Source organism: Adiantum capillus-veneris, chromosome 29, assembly GCF_014529385.1.
Source record: "Adiantum capillus-veneris isolate H3 chromosome 29, ASM1452938v2, whole genome shotgun sequence".
In the NCBI taxonomy this organism is placed as follows: Eukaryota; Viridiplantae; Streptophyta; class Polypodiopsida; order Polypodiales; family Pteridaceae; genus Adiantum; species Adiantum capillus-veneris.
The window spans coordinates 110,516,341-110,535,918 of record NC_140959.1 but is presented as its reverse complement, the minus strand read 5'-3'; the positions used below and the strand labels follow the sequence as shown (position 1 = coordinate 110,535,918).

General features: G+C 43.3%; 2 protein-coding genes across 2 annotated transcripts; one reads left to right on the top strand and one right to left on the bottom strand.

Annotated features, from left to right (window-relative positions):
• Window positions 1–6,346: 6,346 nt before the first annotated feature.
• Window positions 6,347–7,634, top strand: LOC147419753 (putative glutathione S-transferase parC). Its single transcript, XM_086505683.1, has 2 exons — window positions 6,347–6,854; window positions 7,033–7,634. The coding sequence occupies exons 1-2, from the start codon at window positions 6,531–6,533 to the stop codon at window positions 7,393–7,395; spliced, it is 687 nt and encodes a 228-aa protein (XP_086361809.1). The 5' UTR covers window positions 6,347–6,530; the 3' UTR covers window positions 7,396–7,634.
• Window positions 7,635–12,490: 4,856 nt separating this feature from the next.
• On the bottom strand, window positions 12,491–14,886 carry LOC147419752 (11S globulin seed storage protein Ana o 2.0101-like). The gene is made up of 5 exons (XM_086505562.1): window positions 14,487–14,886; window positions 14,203–14,396; window positions 13,572–13,961; window positions 13,234–13,451; window positions 12,491–13,124 (listed from the first exon to the last, which is right to left on the bottom strand). The coding sequence occupies exons 1-5, from the start codon at window positions 14,851–14,853 to the stop codon at window positions 12,644–12,646; spliced, it is 1,650 nt and encodes a 549-aa protein (XP_086361688.1). The 5' UTR covers window positions 14,854–14,886; the 3' UTR covers window positions 12,491–12,643.
• Window positions 14,887–19,578: the final 4,692 nt, after the last annotated feature.

The following is a 19,578-nucleotide window of genomic DNA, read 5'->3' as shown; positions in this document are numbered from 1 at the left end:
AGTAAATTGGTGCTTCTCTTTGGAGACTTCACACAGCTACCGCCCGTCTGTAAGCACCCTGGACCTTTCTTCCATGTATGCACAATTACACAATCGGCACACTTCAAGCATGGCATAGTCCACAAGATGACATTCTCAGTTTGACACGCAACGGACCCAACATTCCTCAACTTTCTGCATACAATTAGACAAAGAAAGCCAACCGAACAAGAGATGACAAGCACGCTTTCAGAGTGCATCATAAATGAACAAGAACTATTGGAAACTATGAACGAAGACACCACAATCATTTGCACACATCGCGACGACGCTCGGAGATACAATGACATCATATTGCAAAGGAGTTTTGCAAACGAGTAGATAGTCCAAATAGTGTTAAAAACAAACGCGGACAACGAGCCACTCTTAGAAATCTGGGTCAACGACACCTCTTTCAATGAAATACACAATGTCGTTGTTGGTGCAAAGTGTATGATCACCTCAAATCTAGACTTGGAAATTGGCACTGCAAACGGTGCCACATGTAGGGTCAAGGATATATCCCATGATTGCACCGGTCTGGTAGACGCGATCACTATGCTCAAAGACAATAGAAATACCAGAATCACCATTCTGCATACAAAACATTCCACTAGAGCATTCAACTTCAACTATTACCACAAATATACATTCCCTTTTATACTAGCATATGCAATAACGGGTCACAAATCGCAGGGTGCAACAATAGCTGAAAAGGCCATACTCAACATCAAACAAGTTTTCGCGCCAGGCCTTGCGTATGTCATGTTCTCGCGAGTCACCGAAAGAAGACACATAAGGATCCTAGAGCTTCCTACACCAGACATGTTTGAGCCTATGAGAGATTTCCTTTCAGATACTTGAATATGTACAGTCACATAAAATTGTATAACTCCATTTCATATAAAGTTTCTCCTCACTTGCAAATCGTATGATGCATTTCTTAATATCGTGTCTTGTGTTACAGGTTTTTAAGAAAACAACTATAACATGGCAGCCAACAAGGTCTGTACATTCCAAAAGCTATGTTCCTTAAAGATCAACATTACACTTGAATGCATAGAAAGCTCTTCTCACAAAATGCTTATTCTTTGTCCTCACTTGCAGCTATTTGATTTGTTCAAAAGTAACGCAACAAGCACTTTATCCGCAACAAACAACGACAGCTCATCAAACTATCCTACCTCCGGCCAAACGATAATGGCAAATTTAGCAAGGGATCATCCACATTCATACATAAAACCACGACCACACTACTCGCACGTCCGCAGCTACATCAACTCAATGAAGCAGATACTGAAGAAAAACAGTGACAAACAAGTCAGGTTTGCAACCGGACTGCAGAAAGAAATACTCAACAAACTCGAGTTGTAATACGACGAAACAGTGGGAAGACTACTTGACGGAGAGGCTCTGCAATTGCTACATACAAAGACAAAAGGCATTTCATTGTTTGCCATCGAGATGCTGCACTTTGGCTTCAACATAGAGCTCGACAAACTCCTTGACCTTGATAGGAAAAACGGTGACATGATGTTAAACAAAATTAGCGTCAAGATAAGACTCGAAGAAAACGAACCAATATTGACATACGAGAATTTCACTTGGCACTTCGATCAAGAGTTATTCAACAAACGCTTCGGAGAAACAACAGACCCGTTCAGAAAAAGAAACAAAACAATAGGTAAACATTGCATCCACTCCTTACGTATAAGAACTACTTACAGCTATCTGCAATTCTAAATCAGCACACAACTAACATTTACTTATGCAGTGCAGGGATACATCGCAGACATAAAGATCGAAACGGAGGAGAGTACTCAGGACACAGGAGGAGACATCACCGGAGATGCCGGCATCAAAGAGGCAGCGACAGACAAGAAAATCAACTACATAGTCTACTCAATAACCTGCACAAAAATTGGTAGGAGGTACATAGCTGTGACAAAGAACTACGACGCGAGGAGAAAGGCACACACGAGAAAACCACCAAAAAAAATGAGGAAAGACTTTGCATCATACCAGCCGCTCGCTGATAATTTTAGGTTCGATGTTTTGCATGCGACAAATAGCAAAAGTGTAGCTCTTGCATTAGAAAAAAAAGAGATCATAGCCCAGCAAGCAACTTCAACAGAGGGATATAATAATTTGATAGGCCATCCTCCTAATTGTCCAAAATACTATTTTTTGAAGTATCACAAAAAAATATAGAAGGTCATGTATATTCTATTTTGTCTTACTTTCTTGCAGCGCAAGAATTCATTTTGGTAGTTTCGAGGACATGTCTGTTCTTTGTTTTCACATTGCTCTCCCTCTATCTCTCTCTCTATCAATTGGCTGCATTTTCAGTCAATAAAATGTTGGTTTAAATGCCCGCTTCTAATTATTGAGGTCCATGATCTGTCTGCTCTCACACTACTCTCTCTTTCTCTCTCTCTCTCTCATTCTATGAAGAAAACCTCAATCATTCTCAATACCAAGTTACTCTCATTCTCTGCTTGTAGATTACTGCAACTTTGCACGTTTAAGATAAATGAATCATTGCCCTGATGCATCAGGGCTTTTGGGAGTTGGAGAGATTGTCTCTGGCATTCAAATGTGAAGTACATCCTTCAAAGTCATTTGTATTTTTTCATTTTTGACATACTGTTTCAAGTAGTGAAAATACTCTGCATTTATTGAGTCAACAAAACTCCATTCAGCAAATTTGTTTACTGATTTTTCCTTCACGCCCACAAGCATGAATCTATCGGGCTCTTTCTTTCTATGCTTTATCGCATTTCTGGCTATTGTGGTGACTTACACCACAGTAACCACGATCACAAATATGAATAGCAGCACATCTGGAAGCGAAGAAATAATGACCAAAAAGGAACTAGAAACACGGTACGTAGACCCTCTAGTGCAGATGCCTACAGAGCTAGGCGTGCATCATAAAGGTATAAAACATCTACTTCACACTGCGCTTACAACAACAAATTATGCTCACAACCGATCGCAATGCCGTATCGTGTATCGCTGGTTCAAGCACTTTAAAGATCTTCTGGTTCTGAAATGGGTGGCTTTACACGCGTTCTTCACTCTACCAAGCCTGACTCTCTTATTGACGAGATTCCTACTTTCGTTGTTGACCCTTTGCCTCCAGGTCTCCATGGGGTGGTCATTCATCAGTTTCGCTTTTACTTGTAACTCATCAAAATTTTTTTAAGCGTGACTGGAAAGCAAAGTCTCACTATTTTTTTCAATTTCTTGGATTGGTTCTGTGTCGTATCAAAGGGCCATACTAGTTTATTGGAGCTACTAACAGAGTAGGTTTATTCCCCTTGGCTATAGATGGTGCTTTTGTTGTGGCTTGTTGAGCCATAAAATTGGGTATGAGACTAGTTGTTCTAGTAACATTCTTATGTAATGCCTCTATTTGGTGCTCTAATGCATATGTGTATGCTTCTACAACCTTAAACTCTTTACGTTCGACCAAATCATAATATGCAGATTAACCATACCTTGTTTGCATCTGCCGCCGTGAAAGACAACAAGTGTAGGATTCACATTATGGCTAAGAGGTGAGTGGTGCTCAAGTCAAAGTGGTGGGTGTCTGGAATATCCAAAGTCATAATGAAGTGCTTGCTGTGGAGTAAAGGAACAACCTCAAATTCGTATTTCGAGAAACCATGCTACAATTGTCTTGAAATTGTGGCCAATTTTTGTCAAAAATCAATGTATGCAAACTTTGCAACGTTCTTGATGCTTGCAAACATTGTTTTGGGCACTCTCCTTTGCATGCAATCCAAAATATTAGAGGAATCAAAGCCGCATGCTTCAAGTGTGGTTGCATGAAACTTTGTTGGTGAGCAATTGCTTGGAGTAAAAAATTGTGAGGTGTTGAGTTTTTTGCAAATTTTTTGCATAATTGTACATCTCCTAAAGCTTTGTGCCGAGTGTGAACTTGAGATCTTCATGCCAAGTGTGGCCTCGTCAAACTGGGCAAACTTTGTGGTACTCTCTTGATGCCACAAATAAAACAGATTGGCTATATTTATTTGTACAGTTTGGCTAGATAACCTTTTATCATCTGTCTTTCTTGGGAGCAATGTTTGGGTTCTAATGATCTAATGATCTATCGATAAAGAAGGGAAGATTCCTCAACACATACTGACTAAGATTAGCTATTCTACCAGCTACTTCTCAAAAACGTACATCAAGGCAAGAATTCAAAAACACTAGAAATTGAACTAAGGTACATGTTGTGTGTGTATTAAACAACATGTATTTACAAGCTACGTTGACTCTTCATAACTTACAAGCCCCTCCTCATCATGTTGTTCAAAAACTTTGTCACAAGTGCATTGAGCCTATTCAATCGACTTCTCATCTCTAAATTGGCCTTCTTCAATGTCATTATTTACTCTTCTAGTTTAGCAAATTTGTACATCCGTTACATTGACTTAATACTCATTCACAGACTTTCCCCAGTCTCTCCAATTCTACATCACCACTCGTACCATTCACTAAGTCCTTTGTCTATGTCTCCTCCAAACTAGGTGGTTGATTATCGTCATCCATCGCTTACTTGCAGTTCACGTACAATCAATGTTAGCAGAATAAAACTATATGACAAGCAAGTTGTACTATCAAAATTATACAATACGATGCAATGGTGATTGCTTCAGCTCGATGCAGTAAAGGCGTATAGTCGTCGCCTATTTCTGGAAACCTCTCATCATCTCCAATACTTGTATCCTCTCTTGCTATGTCACCATGCATACAGTCTGAGTTGGTTGCCTTCTTGCTTCGACAACAAAAGAAAAGCCCGTTACACATAGAGGTAGAAAACTCACCAAGAAAATAATACCATACTGACTTACTACTTGATGTCCTTCCAACGTGATATGAACCAGTCCATTCTTGGTTGACTATTCTAATACAAGTCATCTGACACAAACAATGTCACAATATCTTGGTATGTGGCTGTGGAAGGGAACGTCATGCACCTCCAAAGTGATTTCATCTTCTTTAGGCTCATTCCTTGCCCTTGGTATGGCGTAATCCATGCCGACAAAGGGTAATATTTACCACTACACAACATTTTATGTAATGTAGTCAGAAAATCATTCCCAAAGGGATGCCGCATTTGGAACCTCCTGTACATCAACACATGTTGTTATGTGTCAAACAAACATAGTGTTGTCCACTCCATACAAACTACATAGTTCTACCCCTTTATTTACCTCATTGGCACTTATACAATGCTCCACTTTTTGGAAGTGAGGTTCACCATCTTCCTTCAAGCAATACCCGACCATCCCTTCAAACGTGTGTAGATTCTTTTGTCTCATTGCTCAACAGAGCACATTTCCTCCCATTGAATTTTGTATATCCCATCCTAGATAAGTTTTTAATTTCTTATTTATAGCAATCAAGGAGCTAGCTAGAATCCATATAACCATTTGGAAGTGCAAGTGGAATACACTTCCCCCCCTCTACCGAGCATATACCAGCAAGAGTCTCTTTTTTTAAGAACTCATGCACTTTGACCTAATAGTCCGACATCTATGTCAGCACCATCCACAGCTATAGCTATAGTAATACTAACTTCCATTAGTTTCTTAGATTTGTTAACATTCTTTTTGCACTTCTCCTTACCTGTCAGTGCAGGCCTTCCCCTTTTTCTGGGTGTGTAGCTAGACTCACTCATTAGCAATGCCCGTCTATTTTTTAGGTGGACGGGTACAGTCGTCCACTGTTCCTCGTGCTAAATTTTTCAATCGTGCCACCACACCTGCACACAAACAATAGCTAGGCTCTGCACGAGCTGGAAGCTGATAGCGTCTGTAGTCGAGGAGAGAGAGAGAGAGAGAGAGAGAGAGCAGACAGGCTCTCCGTCAGCTGCAAGCCGTTCTCTTGGACGTGCAGCCCGCACACACATGCACACCCATGTACACATCAACCTACAGCTTGGAGGTGTACCTGATATCTGTTTGAATCGCCTCCCAAAAATGCACTCTCCAAACACAACGTGAATCGGATATATATACTACCATGTCGAGTATCCACCTTGTCTCCTGCTGTGCCGCATGGTGGTTATGCATGGTGACTCTGCATGTTTGCCAATGCCCAACGTTGACATCGTACACCCACATGTGTACTCTCGCTGCAACTCGCCACACGTATGTCGGCAACAATCAGTTACGCCACCTCTCCAGAGTAAAGAATAGCTCCGTGTTCCTCTTTTTTAACTATTTGTTTAAAATTGGCCACACATACTACTAGGTGCCCAAATTGCATTTTTTGCGCTTTGCGAGGGCCTAAGTTTTTGCGGTGCCAGAGATCGATCCCGATAGTTTCTTCGGCAGGGATGCCTCTTCCAGCCCGCAGGCGAAGTTTTGGCGGTACATGCAAAGCAGGGCTGATACAACCGAAGGAGGAATGGTCTTTTAAAAGAAGACGGTGACCAATGCTATCTTGTGATACACACACACAGATAGAAGCAGAGTAGCAGCAAGCACTCAACCATGGGCGAGCAGGTGAAGGTGCTGAATGTATGGGTGAGCATGTTCGGCATGAGGGTTCTCATCGCCCTTAAGGAGAAAGGGGTTCCTTATGAGTATCAAGAGGAGGACGTGCTCAACCAGAAGAGCCAGTTGCTGCTGGATAGCAACCCCATCTACAAGAAGGTTCCTGTGCTCATCCACAATGGCAAGCCGCTTTGCGAATCCCTCATCATCGTCCAGTACATAGATGATACTTGGCCCGGGCCCCATGCCTGCAGTCTCTTCTCCTCCGACGCGTACCAGCGGGCCCTTGCTCGCTTTTGGATCGACTTCATCGACAAGAAGGTCATTTTGCTGCTTTTGCTCTTCTAGAATATATAGAGACGCATTCATAACCTGGGATGTTGCTTGCATTGTATTTGTGATGATGTGAATATGGCAGTGAGGAGACAGACACACACACACACACACATATATATACATACATACATACACATACATATGTAAGTTTCTGGTTGTGCAGATCCATGATGCAGGTATGCGAATTGTGAGGACCCGAAACGGGGATGCCATGGAGCAGGCAAAGACCGATCTTGCAGACCATGTCACTACACTTGATGCAGCCTATAGGGACATTTTCAAAGGGGCACCGTATTTTGGAGGTGAACAAGTTGGCGTCGTAGACATTTGCTTGGCCCCTTACTTACCTTGGCTTGCTGCATTTGAAAGTGTAGGATCCTTTGAGCTTCCAAAGTGTGCTCTTCTTGATACATGGAGCACTGCCATTGTGGAGTACCCTAGTGTGAAGGATGCCTTGACCCTTGCGCCCAACGACAAAGTCTTGGACTTTGTGAAGCTCCTTCAAAGCAAATTTTCTGGAGCCTAGAATAGCCACCCCCGGCCCTGCAAAATTTCTTGGTTGCAAGAGAACTTGAACCCATAGTTTGACAAGCCTATAGGTCACCCAATTGGCTTGCACTGTGTGAATAAAAGCCTTTTGATTACATGTTTAAGACTACACACTATTGGTGAAAATGAATGGCCATTATAAAGAGATTAGTACGTTGCTTTGTGTGAACATGGAGAAACTATTATGTGGTTGCAGCTCTTCACCATTAACGGTGCAGATGTAGCTCTATATGGTAAATTCAACAAATGCGGCTCTATTTTTTGTTGCCTAAATTAAAAGCTACATTGCTTTGCAGGAAAGGAGGGCGTATTACCCATTCCAAGGAGCATAATTTCCATTTGAACATAGAATAAGAACCTTGGCTATGTATGAATGTTTTTGTTTTGGGAGTTAAGAGCACAAATGAGGCATACAATGTGAATTGAGCTCTGGAAGTGCTAGAAACTTAACAAGACAATGAAAAGTCATCAAATAGTTTATATGGGTAGCGAAATTAAAAAGGGGTGGAAATGAAAACGAAATGGATAATATCAAAAACCAATGAGCAGCAAGGAAACTTGCTTGGAGAATGAAATAATGTAGTCCTTAGGCTCTAGTTGATCCAAGAGCTTAAACGAGAGTGGGGGCGAGAATGTTCACAAACCCAAGAACATAAATGGAAATTGGGAGAGAAAAAATAGAAAGACAATGATCAATTCCAGCAGGTTTTGACCTCGATTGGGTCTTGTCATGGCTAAGGCCAAACCTTTTAAGTTTTCGATATATAGGTTGAATTTGATAAATGGGTTTGTTTAGTAAAATTTTGGTTAGGCATCATGATGGATTTTCCAAGAGTTGGTGGTAATTAAGCGCTACAATAAGATGTCTAGTTAATGCAATGAAATGAAAATTCAGCTTGGCTGAAAGTACCACATAGATTGGTTGAAATCTTGGTCCTTTGGGAGTTAATGTCATGAAAACAAAACATAAATTTGGATTCTTCGAGGATGTCCCCATCGAATATCATAGATTAAGCTTGGATAAAAAGTGTGTATGGAGTACCACATGTGGGATCAAGGCTACAAGTCTATCCTGTATATTGAGCCTTGCCAATTTGAGACATTGGCTACAAATGAATAAAATCATTTTCTTTTGCAAAATTGGGAGCATCAAGTTGAACTTTTTACATTGAAATCTTAGTAAGCATCATGAGAAACCTCTACTCCTAGGATTTAGGCTATAAATTTAGATAGTGAGCTTCTTTCCAAGGCTCAATGATGGAGTTAGGGACGTAATTAAAATATTTGTTGCTAATGCTTGTACTCTTTGGTCAGGGGGTGTAGGTGAAACCAGATGCTTCAAATATTCCACTTTTGGGTTAAAGTTTGAGGGGAACTAAGGTTGGTTTGTAAGATTTAATATTGGAGAGGCTTAGGTAGACTTGAGTTAGTCTCATGGTCTAGGATGCACAAAGAGAGAGAGAGAGAGAGAGAGAGAGAGAGAGAGAGAGAGAGAGAATATTATACATCTCGTACTATAGGATCAAATTCTAAGAAGAATATTCGGTTAACCTCCAAGAAGCATATGGCAGGGGAAAGGAAAAGGTTTAGGGGTGGAAAATATATTTTGTTGTAGATTTGCAATTTGTAAGGTAGAGGTGTTGTGAGATCTAGCTTTAGGAAAAATCTTGGATAGATTTGGAGGGTAAAATATCAAAGATTATGGAAGGTATTTTGATCTAGAAAGTAAGGAACTCTGGTTGAGTGTTAGGTGAGTCGCTTGTTGGAGGAGTAGCTTTCGAGCTTTTGATGCAGAGGGAAAGCTCATGACACAAGGGTGTTGAGCCTTTGAAGCACTGTGGAAAGATCTAGATCCAAATGCATAATCAAAAATACATGGTAAAATGAAAATTTCTTGTGCAAGGAATAATTTCAATTATTTGAAAGGTTATGCTCTTTAATTGGGTAAATTTTAAGAAATGATTTCCTATATGGGATTTGGAAAAGTTACAAAAAAAAAGGAATATTGGGATAACTAGACAATGATCAATTTTGATGAGCTCATTTATGTCCTAGCCGACCCATCTTAAACTAGCAAATGTGCATATACCTTAGAGAAGATAAGGGCTTCCATCATATTAGACCCACATTAGATCACCAAGAGCCCGCAAGGGCCAAGGGACAACCACAATTGTGGCATCCCTAGGCTTAGTGTAAGAGATGTTCTTTTTGCACATGAGTGGAGGACAAAGTGGTAAGCCAATAGTTGATCCTTGTCTAATACATCAATGATCTATGAAAAAATATGTGAGGGTTTGTAGCATCAAGTGCAAAACTAACTTGTGGAGGAGCCTTTCCTTAAACATGGTTCTTGCGGCGGGTCATGGAGGTGAGAAAGGCATCGGGGGACCATGGCAAGGGAAGGGAGTTGTTTTAAAGTTTTCAAAAAGTAAATTTTCTGGTAGGTGTTAGGAGGATAGTAGTATGGAAGAGTCATGGAGTACCAAGAAAGGACCCAAGCATTGCATCAATGGTAGTGGACCGACCAATCGTGTGTATGCAACCAATTTTGTTTGCATAGCATTGCATATTGCATCAATATAGAGCATATGCACCCTTGGGCCTCTTCCCCTAGTCTAAAGGTATGATGCCAACATTAAAAAAGACCCCTCTTGTAGCTCAACACTTGTTAGCATGTGCACATATGGTTGTCGAGCACTTGGAGGCATGGCTTTTTTGCCAGGATAGTGGACATGTCAAATGAAGGTCACGCTCCCTCAGCTATATCTAACACGGGCATGGGAGTGTTACATTTACACCACTCTATTGCTTCACAGGCCTAGGGCATGCATGTACAGCTAATGTGCCTTCAGGATGGCCACCAATAGCACATGCATATAGGCTGCACTTTTGTCCGGCCGCCCACCCATTATGGACTCCCTTGGGCACTCCTATATATGGAGTCAGGGGAGTACCCATTTCATATAGTCTGACATACGGTTGTGTTTTTGCCCTAGTAGTCATGGGGGGCTGATCGCCCCCTCTTCCTCACATAGCGTCTTTTGTCTCCTCTCTCTCTCTCTCTCTCTCTCTCTCTCTCACACACACACACACACGCACGCACGCACACATAATATTAGCATCTTCAGACTCTCCATGTCCAAGGTGCATCACCTGCATTAGGTACTTATTCCAAGGGATCACAATCAACAACGTTTTCAGCAGAGATGGGCATCGCTACCTCTATTAGGTTGTTTTGTCGCCAGAAATGCCTTCTCTTCTACCTGTGTTTTCAGCATTCACCTGTGTTTTTTGGTGGAGCTATCCAGCAAGAAACAAGCAGTGTTTTCTTGCAGGGCAAGAACATCATTGTTTTTGCACCACATGCACAGGAAGACCCTTGCATTTTTGTTGGAGGACACCAGATCTGCACTTTAGGACTGAATTGCCATCGTTTTTTGGCAAGCAGGTCAGTGTTTTTCAAGAGGGGGGCAGCCCTATTCGGATCCTACAGATCTTGCCTTCCACACCGGCTCGGCATTCGGTGCCTTCTAGAAATGCAGGTTGTATTGCAAGCTTCCCTTCTTCTTTAATGGAGTCAACGGAACGCTCCTTAGGAGCATACCGCATACCTAGCTAGGTACGATTGGGGGCAGGGGACCACCGGGCCGGCGGTCCCCTACCCCCAATTGTACCCAGCTAGGTATGCGGCAGCTCCCTCACAGAAGCTTATGATGTTGTTCAGGTAAGTGCAATGTGGGAAATATTGTGAGAATTTGTCCAAAACTTCTTGTGACCAAGAGAGGTGGACTAGATTGCAGCTGCAAATGCGTATGCCACAAAGTTTGCCCCCGATCATTACGAAATATGAATATAAATATCCTCCAACTCTTGCTCTGATTCATGATGATCCCGCACGCAATGAGGCTTTTTTTTCCAAGAACAAGCTTGATCCTATAAAGATACTTGACAAAAGTGCAAGTACAAGCCAAATCAGGTTTTCTGATGAAACCAGGCCCTATATATATTATTCATTGAGGCATCCATGCCATAATCTCTGTTTGTCAAATTTCCTCTCATCCTTTAGTTTTCATTGAAAGGTGCAGGACCTTTTCATCCGATCATCTTCCTACCATTTTTGTGTAGAAAATCTACCTTACATTGTTCTTGAGCATTTATAAAATATAGATACGACCATCATGCGAGAGAAGACGTAATCTGGTTGGGTATCACATTGTTGAATGTTGTGTGTGCACTCTGCACATCTGACCAGACTTGGTAAACAAGCTTCTGCTTAATTACAGCTTGACGAGCCAAAAAGACTGTTTCTAACATTCAAAGAAACCTGAAGATAGAATTTTAGATGCAATGTCTTGATCTTTGGAGCAAAAGCAGCAGAAGAAGATAGCGAGATTAGCTCCAGAGTAGCAGATCCTGAGAGGAGACTCTTATAAAGCATGTAAGATCCTGTCCTTGCCACAGGAGGAGCTGGTTATCATGATCAGCGCTTTGCTCAGAGAGAGACAAGACGCTTGGAAGCAAAGGAAGCTTGCCTAATCTTTCGAGATCTTGCCAAAGAGTAGCCAAGAGAGTGGCTACGACGAGTCCACGTGAGAGCAGCTAGATCTTCCTGTCTACCCTCCCTCTTTTGTTCTAAGCCTCAAGAGGAAAAGCGACTGCTACGCAAGCTGGCTGTATTTGGTTCTTTCATTGATACAGGCTGTTATTAAATTAATCAGGACTGAGCCAAGTGGCTCAATACCCTGGCCTTCTTTGAAAAAAGGAGCTTAGGCTCACCAAGTAAATAATAAATCTAGTAATTTCAAGATAGTTCTATGTTTGAAAAATCTTTTGAAGCACAGTGCAATTACCACTAAAAGCTTCAGCGTTTAGGTACCCTTTGGTGGCATACACCTTAATTAAGGCTTCAAGCTGGCTGATTAATTTCTACCAAAGTACTTAATTTCTAGCCAAGCTGAACCACAGTACTTAATTTCTAGCCGAGCTGAGCATGACTAATCAACAACTAAGGTTTGCAGAGGTGAAACCCTGCAAATGCATCAAACATTCATAGTAAAAAAAGGACACTTAGCTTGCAAAACTGTGGATGGATTTTCTATTTATATTTCCAAAACTCGCGCTTTGCTGCGAGAGTATGTACAAGCAAAAAGATGGCCGGAAGGCAAAAAGAAGCTCCTGTTGAAGCTCTTATTTATCACACACCCCACTCCCTTTGTCTACATTCTTCACAGCACCTCGAGAGAAGCCACAGCCCAAGCTGGCAGCTCGTGTTCATGCCTCCTCTCTTCCTCGTGTTCATGCCTCCTCCTCTCTTCCTCCTCACGCCTCCGCCTCTGCTCCTCCTCTGATCGCCGCTTCTCCTCTTCATGTTTCCGAGGCTGGTGTTTCTCCTCCTCCCTCCTGCGCTCTTCTTCACGCCTCCGCCCCTCTTCACGCCTCCGCCCCTCCTCTTCCTCCTCCCGCCGTCTTCTCTGCTCTTCCTCTTCACGTCGTTTCTGCTGCTCTTCGGTCTCCTTTTTGCCTACACCTACGTCTCTCTCATTGCCACGGCCGCCCCGGCCGCCTCTTTTGGGAGGGAAGAAGACCTCCTCATTCCTGCCAAGTTCTCTCAGCTGCTCTTCATCCACATTGAAGGCGGCGGCAGCAACTTGCTTGGGGATACCACGGTAGACTGAGTTCTTGCCTGCCAAGAAGGTGGTGCGAGGGCTGCAAAAAAACACAGGAGATCCCAAGGAAAAACATTTAGGAGATCAAGGATGCATTAAATGCACTGCATTATCATTCAATACTGTGCGACGACATGACGGCGACAAACCTTGATGATGTAACTAGCTTGATCCATTCAAGCCCTTGGTCTCCTGCAATTTTCACTGAAGGGAAGAACTGAGGAATAACTAGCATAGAGCCCTCACGCACTTCTTGATCGAACACATTCTCCCCGTCTCCGCTCGCCACTTGAACTCGGCCATTCCCTCGAGTGAAGTAGAAAAGTTGGTGCCCATTGTGCACAAACGAAGGTGCCATCATTGCGTTCTGATGGAAGCCAGAATTCAACATCAGACTATCTTTTATTAATCACAAGTCTTTAAAATCGCTGTCCTACTTTGTAACTAATCGAACAAGCATAAAAGAAAATTTAAAGCTGTTCATTACCTTCTCCAAGGACACCTTCACTGCACTAAATCCGATCTGATACAAAGCGGGCAGCTTATAGCAATTGACTCTATTGAGAGCACCGCCGTTCTTTACGTAGAAGTCCGGAAACTCATCCCTTATGCTGTACTTGAGCTCCTCAAAGTGGAAAGGGCCAGAAGTTTCCTTGAAGGTGTTGCTCTCTTCTTCCTCTCTCCTGCTGCGCCGCTCAGGTATCTGTGGGAAGTCTATCTTTTGCTTCGCTTTCACAATGCCCGCTTCGTTTTGGCGCTCAAGGAGAGACTGGATTGTTTGCTCGTCGACGCCCCATGCGATGGCCAGAGTGTCTTTGCTGAATCCATGAAGCACAGATCCAAACCTGGCCTGCTTGCTACCAGCAAGTCCAAATTGCTACATACAAAAGTCCATTCTTATCGTTTGATCACTTTTACCAGCACTTATTATAAGTAACATTTATTCCACTTTTACCAGCAGTAACATATCATTTGATCACTTTTACCAGCACTTATAAGTAGCATTTATTCCACTTTTACCAGCAGTAAATAATTAATGTTATAATTCATTCACAATATTCAGATCTCATATAGCACTGGCTAATGTCTTAAGTGCTTGCACGGGGTTTGCTAATTACATGAAAGCGCCCGGGATTGGTCCCATAGCTGGTATCGCCTGCGCATAGAACGCGGTGACGCTCATTGCCGTCATTATACCACCAGTAAACGGTTCCCTTGGGCAGGGCAATGACATCCCCCCGCTGCACTTTCCGAATATAAGTTCGCCGATACTCGCTCTCCCCAGGGATGACAGCACCCATTTTACCGGACCCTGCACCACAAATTACAATTACCATTCAGCGAGAGCTAAGCAAGAGAGACACCACTAATCACAAACTACAAAGGTAATATCAATATGGACCTTGCAAAACATAGGCAATCTTGTCCGCATCCGAATACTGAGGCACCAGCAACCCATTCTCTTCCAGCTCGAGCTCCGCTATGCCCACATGAGCGTTGCGGATGGCATCAATCTCTTCACTCCAAACACGAAGCCGTCCCCCCTCTGACTGAAGCTGCTCGCGAGGCTGACCGAGCTCGATTTGAGGATAGCCGCGCTCTTCTTCCTCCTCACGGCCACGATGAGGGCGTCTTCCCCTTTCCTCTTGCTCCCGCTCACGAGGCTCCATCTCCCTACGACGACCACCAGTCTCGCGAGAGGCAAAAGAGGTGGTCAAGAGACCAAGGAGCAAAAGAACACTAAGCACTAGCTGCCCTGCGCGCGCCATAGCTACAACTCTCGTGGGCACTCTACTACACCTAGCTAGCTATACATATAATATGAAGCGCACCTTTTATAGTAGTGCGCAGGAAGATGAGGTTGCTTATTTTCACGAGTTTGGAAAGAGCATGCTCAAAGTGTCGATACGCGGCCTGTGCGAAGCCGAGGAAGCTCCTCTCCATTTGGAAAGGTCCGCTTTTCACATGCAGCTCTCTTAATTCTCACGATTATAAATTACACGGCACAATAAAACTCAAATTTACCTTTTAATATAGTTATTACGAGTTTGATATGATTTATATTGTGACTAGCTTACTCCATACCTCTAACATTATGTGTGAACCACTGTAAATAAATAGAAAATACCACTGTAAATAAAGAGAAAATCGATGATGCTTGTTGAGATTCTCTTCTCTCTCTCTCTCCCCCTCTCTCTCTCTCTCTCATCCTCTTCCTCTTGGGGTCATTAGTTCAAGATTCATGAGATAGATCTTTAAGATCTCTTGTGATTGTACCTACGATGTAAAAATCTCTCCTCTCTTCTTCTTCTTCTTCTTCTTCTTCGTCCTCTCTCTCTCTCTCTCTCTCTCTCTCTCTCTCTCTCTCTCTCTCTCTCTCTCTCTCTCTCTCTCTCTCTCTCTCTCTCTCTCTGTGCGTGCGCGCACGCTATGGTGCAGGCAAAAGCGATAGTGTGGGGAGGGCGATGGGGGCAGTAGATCAGTGTGGGAGTAGACGATGGATCACAATAGTCAGGTATGCGGAGTGGAGTCGACAGGGGGCCACGAGGCTTTTTCTTAAGGGGTGTGGGAGGGGGGGAATCTCGCTAGTAGAGGGAATTTAATTTCATGCGAGCCATTATGTATCGTTATATATGTATATATATGTGTGTGTATTACGTGCCCACATACAAAAAATCCCAATAATCTCTCGATACCCTATCGAGATTCCCTCCCCTCGCCCCCTTTCCATGTCAGGGGAGAGAGAGAGAGAGAGAGAGAGAGAGAGACAGAGAGAGCTTGCGCCCCTCACGTGGTTCTCCCTGGCACCCTCCCTCCTCCTGCTCCCCACCAGCAGATTGGCATGCGCACACAAAGTGCCAGGCCCCACTCCTCCCTCCCTTTGCTCTGCTCTCCCCAAAACCCCCACCTGCGTCCACAACAGCCAGCACCCTCATGTCCGACATCAGCCCGAGAGAGAGAGAGAGAGAGAGAGAGAGAGAGAGAGAGAGAGAGAGAGAGAGAGAGAGAGAGAGATCTAGAGTGTTGGACTTTTTCTTGAGCCTCGGGGAGTATGGTTGCATGAGCAATTTCACTAAAAATGAATGATTTTATGATTGTATCTGCTGCTTGACGATGATATGCGCGCTTGATCGGCCATGGGGGATGTTTTGCAGGTATAAAGAGTAGAAGAACTTCTAATGACAAGCCGAGAAAACATAGTTTCAAAGCTACTAATCAGATGCTAAAGAGCATGCCATTATGGATATATGGAGTTTAAAGACTAAGAAAATGAAATCGCAGAGATGCAGTTTGGGTGATTGAATCACTTAGAAATTTTTTCTGCTACGACCTTATGCATATTTGGTTTGGCGAGGATTGACACGAAGTGCCATCATCTGCATGTAGTGTTGTCGATATGCATGAGATAAGGAAAATCAAAGAGAGAGAGAGAGAGAGAGGGGCTTGCTGCGAGAGCGAAGAGACGAGCGAGGGCGGCCATTATGTCGCCAAAGCCGGAGTTGCGTGTGTGTGGACAGGGCCTTAAAGAGGTTTTGTTTAAATCGAAAAAAGGGTAATTTAATGGGTTTTATCTACAAACTGACGAGCAGGTATCGCATCGAGAGAAGGTGTCGATTGGGGGTACCCTTGGTTGGCTGTGCCGGGTTGAAGGGAGAAGGTCGAGGAGGAGGATGCAGCAAGGGGATGAGTTTGAGAGCATGTAGTGATGAGATAAAGAGGGGGTGTTTGCTGCCATGCCGAGTGTCGCCAAGCTACCGACGAGAGAGGAAGGGCAGGCTGCCGAGGGTGAGTGGAGAAGAGGGCCTGCCTGTTGTAAACGAGGGAAGGAGAGAGAATCTCTCTGTGGCTAGCATGAGGTCGAAGACCTTCTATGTAGAGAAAGGAGGAGAGAGAGAGAGAGAGAGAGAGAGAGAGAGAGAGAGAGAGAGAGAGAGAGAGAGAGAGAGAGAGAGAGAGAGAGAGAATCTCTTTGGTTTTGTTGCAGGGAATCTAAAAGAGGTGAAGAAAAAACAGACTCATTAATCATTTAAGGGGACTCTCCCATAGGGAAGAAGAAGCTGTGGATGAGTGAGTGAGAGAGGGATCTGGGTTCAACGGTTGCTGCCAAAAGGAAAAAAGAGAGATAGTTTCTCTTGTTGCATTCTCAAAGAGAGTCGCTGAGATATAAGAGAGAGCGAGTCCTGCAAGCTGGTCGCGATGTTATGTGAGAATGTGAGAGAGGGAGAGATTCTCTCTCGTTGTTTGGGTGCGCATAGCCAAGGAAGGCCGAAAGAGAGAGAATGAGGGCACTTGCTTGGGATGATGAATGAGATGGAGCGAGAGGTCGGTTGGTGGACCATATTTGATATATAAAGAGAGGAGACTTTGTTGTGAGAGATGGAGAGAGAGCAAGTGTTTGGAGCTACTAATCAATTGCAAACCGCGCTGCCCTATAGGGTGTAAGCCTTGTTGCGCTGCCCTATGCCTTGTTGCATTGCCCTATAGGCTGTAAGCCACAGTTGCCATCATTCAAAGTTTGGAGCCTATGAAAAGTTCCTCGACAAAAGTTTTTGAAGACGAAAGATAAGTTTTTGTTAAAATGCTGTAAAAATAATATTCTAATAATCAAACTGCACGATAATTCTCACAGTGTCTCGTGCTCTTCTCGTTTTTTTCTCTCCATTTGGAAATAAATACAAAATTGTTCTCTCTTTCTCTCTTCTGATGGATGGTGAAGTGATCACTTTGTTTGTGGATAATTAGTGCTATGGTATGTCATTGAGACTGCACTGCACATTCCTTGGCAGCAGATCTTAGTAGCACATCTCCAACCATAGTCTCTTGTTGGTGGGTTTGGGTTGGGGGTTTGAGGATTATCTTTGCTTGGTTTTTCTTTGTCTGGGTCTGCTCCATGGCCCATGCCTAGAAAAATATCCATCAGTGGCACGGCCAGTGGGACCCTGCTTCTAGCGTTTTTGCTTGAGGGAAGTACCCACGATTCCCAGAGATGGAGCTTGTTTTTTCTTTTTGGGTATACCTGCCTTTTAGGATGGTTTCTTTCCTCGCAACCATTTGGGATGCTTGCATATCCAGGAGGGAGGATTCCAAAAAAGGGGTTATTTTAACGTCTGTTGCCACCCAGACCTTGAGCATTGATGATGATGTTGGTGAGCCTGTAGGTTTTTATAGAATTTGGGATGAATTTTTAGGCCATTTGATCAATGAAGTGGATGAAGATGAGGGTATTTTCCTTGAGGATATTGCTTCAAGCGATGTGATGAGAGAGAATGCGACTCTTAATGATGAGTGCATTTGGGATGTCTTTTTAGCCAATTTAGTTGAGGATGCCACTTCTAGCCAATGTCTTCTTGAGGAGGAGAATGTTGACCTACCTCTTGGTCTTTCCCACCCACCCACCCACCCTCCCTCCCTAGTTGAAGAGATGTTGTATGGGGAGTTTATCGCTTCTTTTGACCATATTGATGATGTGATGCAGCCTTTAGAAAGGGTGGCGCTTGTGCCTATAATTAAGCCATTAGTTGACGCTCATGTCTATGAAGAAAATGTTCTTGTTGAGGATGTGCTTGATGCTTCTAGTTCTAGTTCCCTTGATGTTTCTGATGATGATATGGATATTATTGAAATTGTTCTTAAGAAAGAGCATCTTGATCCTCCTCCTATTGTTCTCCAAGCTAGGGAGAGACCTATTGATCAATGGATTGTCAAGTTGACACCCTATGATGGAGTTGGAGCTGATACAGGTGATTCTCATTTATTGTTCTTAAGAAAGAGCATCTTGATCCTCCTCCTATTGTTCTCCAAGCTAGGGAGAGACCTATTGATCAATGGATTGTCAAGTTGACACCCTATGATGGAGTTGGAGCTGATACAACTGATTCTCATTTATTGCAATTTGTGCAAGCTTGTTGGATTGAGGGTTATGACAAGCCTGATGACCTTATGCGGTTCTTTCTTGCCTTTTTGACTGGTGTAGCTAGGCATGGTACCATAGTATGATGCGACATTCTCCAATTTGATGCAGACTTGGGATGGCATGGGTAGAGCTTTTGTTGCTAGATTTTCCCCTATTTTGCCTCTAGTTTAGCCTTTGGGAAATTGTTAAACTTTTTGCAAGGGGAGAGTGAATCAATTGTTGAGTATGTTGGTCGTTTTTAAACATTCAAGAAGAAGCATTGTGATCCCTATTGTTTTGATGAGAGGGTTTTATTGGAATGTTTCTTAAGGGCATTTTGAGGGACAAACAACTCCATGTGAGGTTGTCAAATCCAAATACACTTGAGGATACGTATGCACGAGCTAGGGTTGTGGGGGAGTCCTTTGAAGCTACCGACCTAGCAGTCCAATGGAGGGGTAACCTTGGAAGCTGAGCGCTACCAAAGAGAGGTTTGTTTGAATGCTATGACATGTGCTCGTGTTGTTCCTATTGCAGTACCATCCCTCACCCCAACACCTTTGCAAGCTAATGAGTCACCTTCTTTTGGAGTTACCAGTTT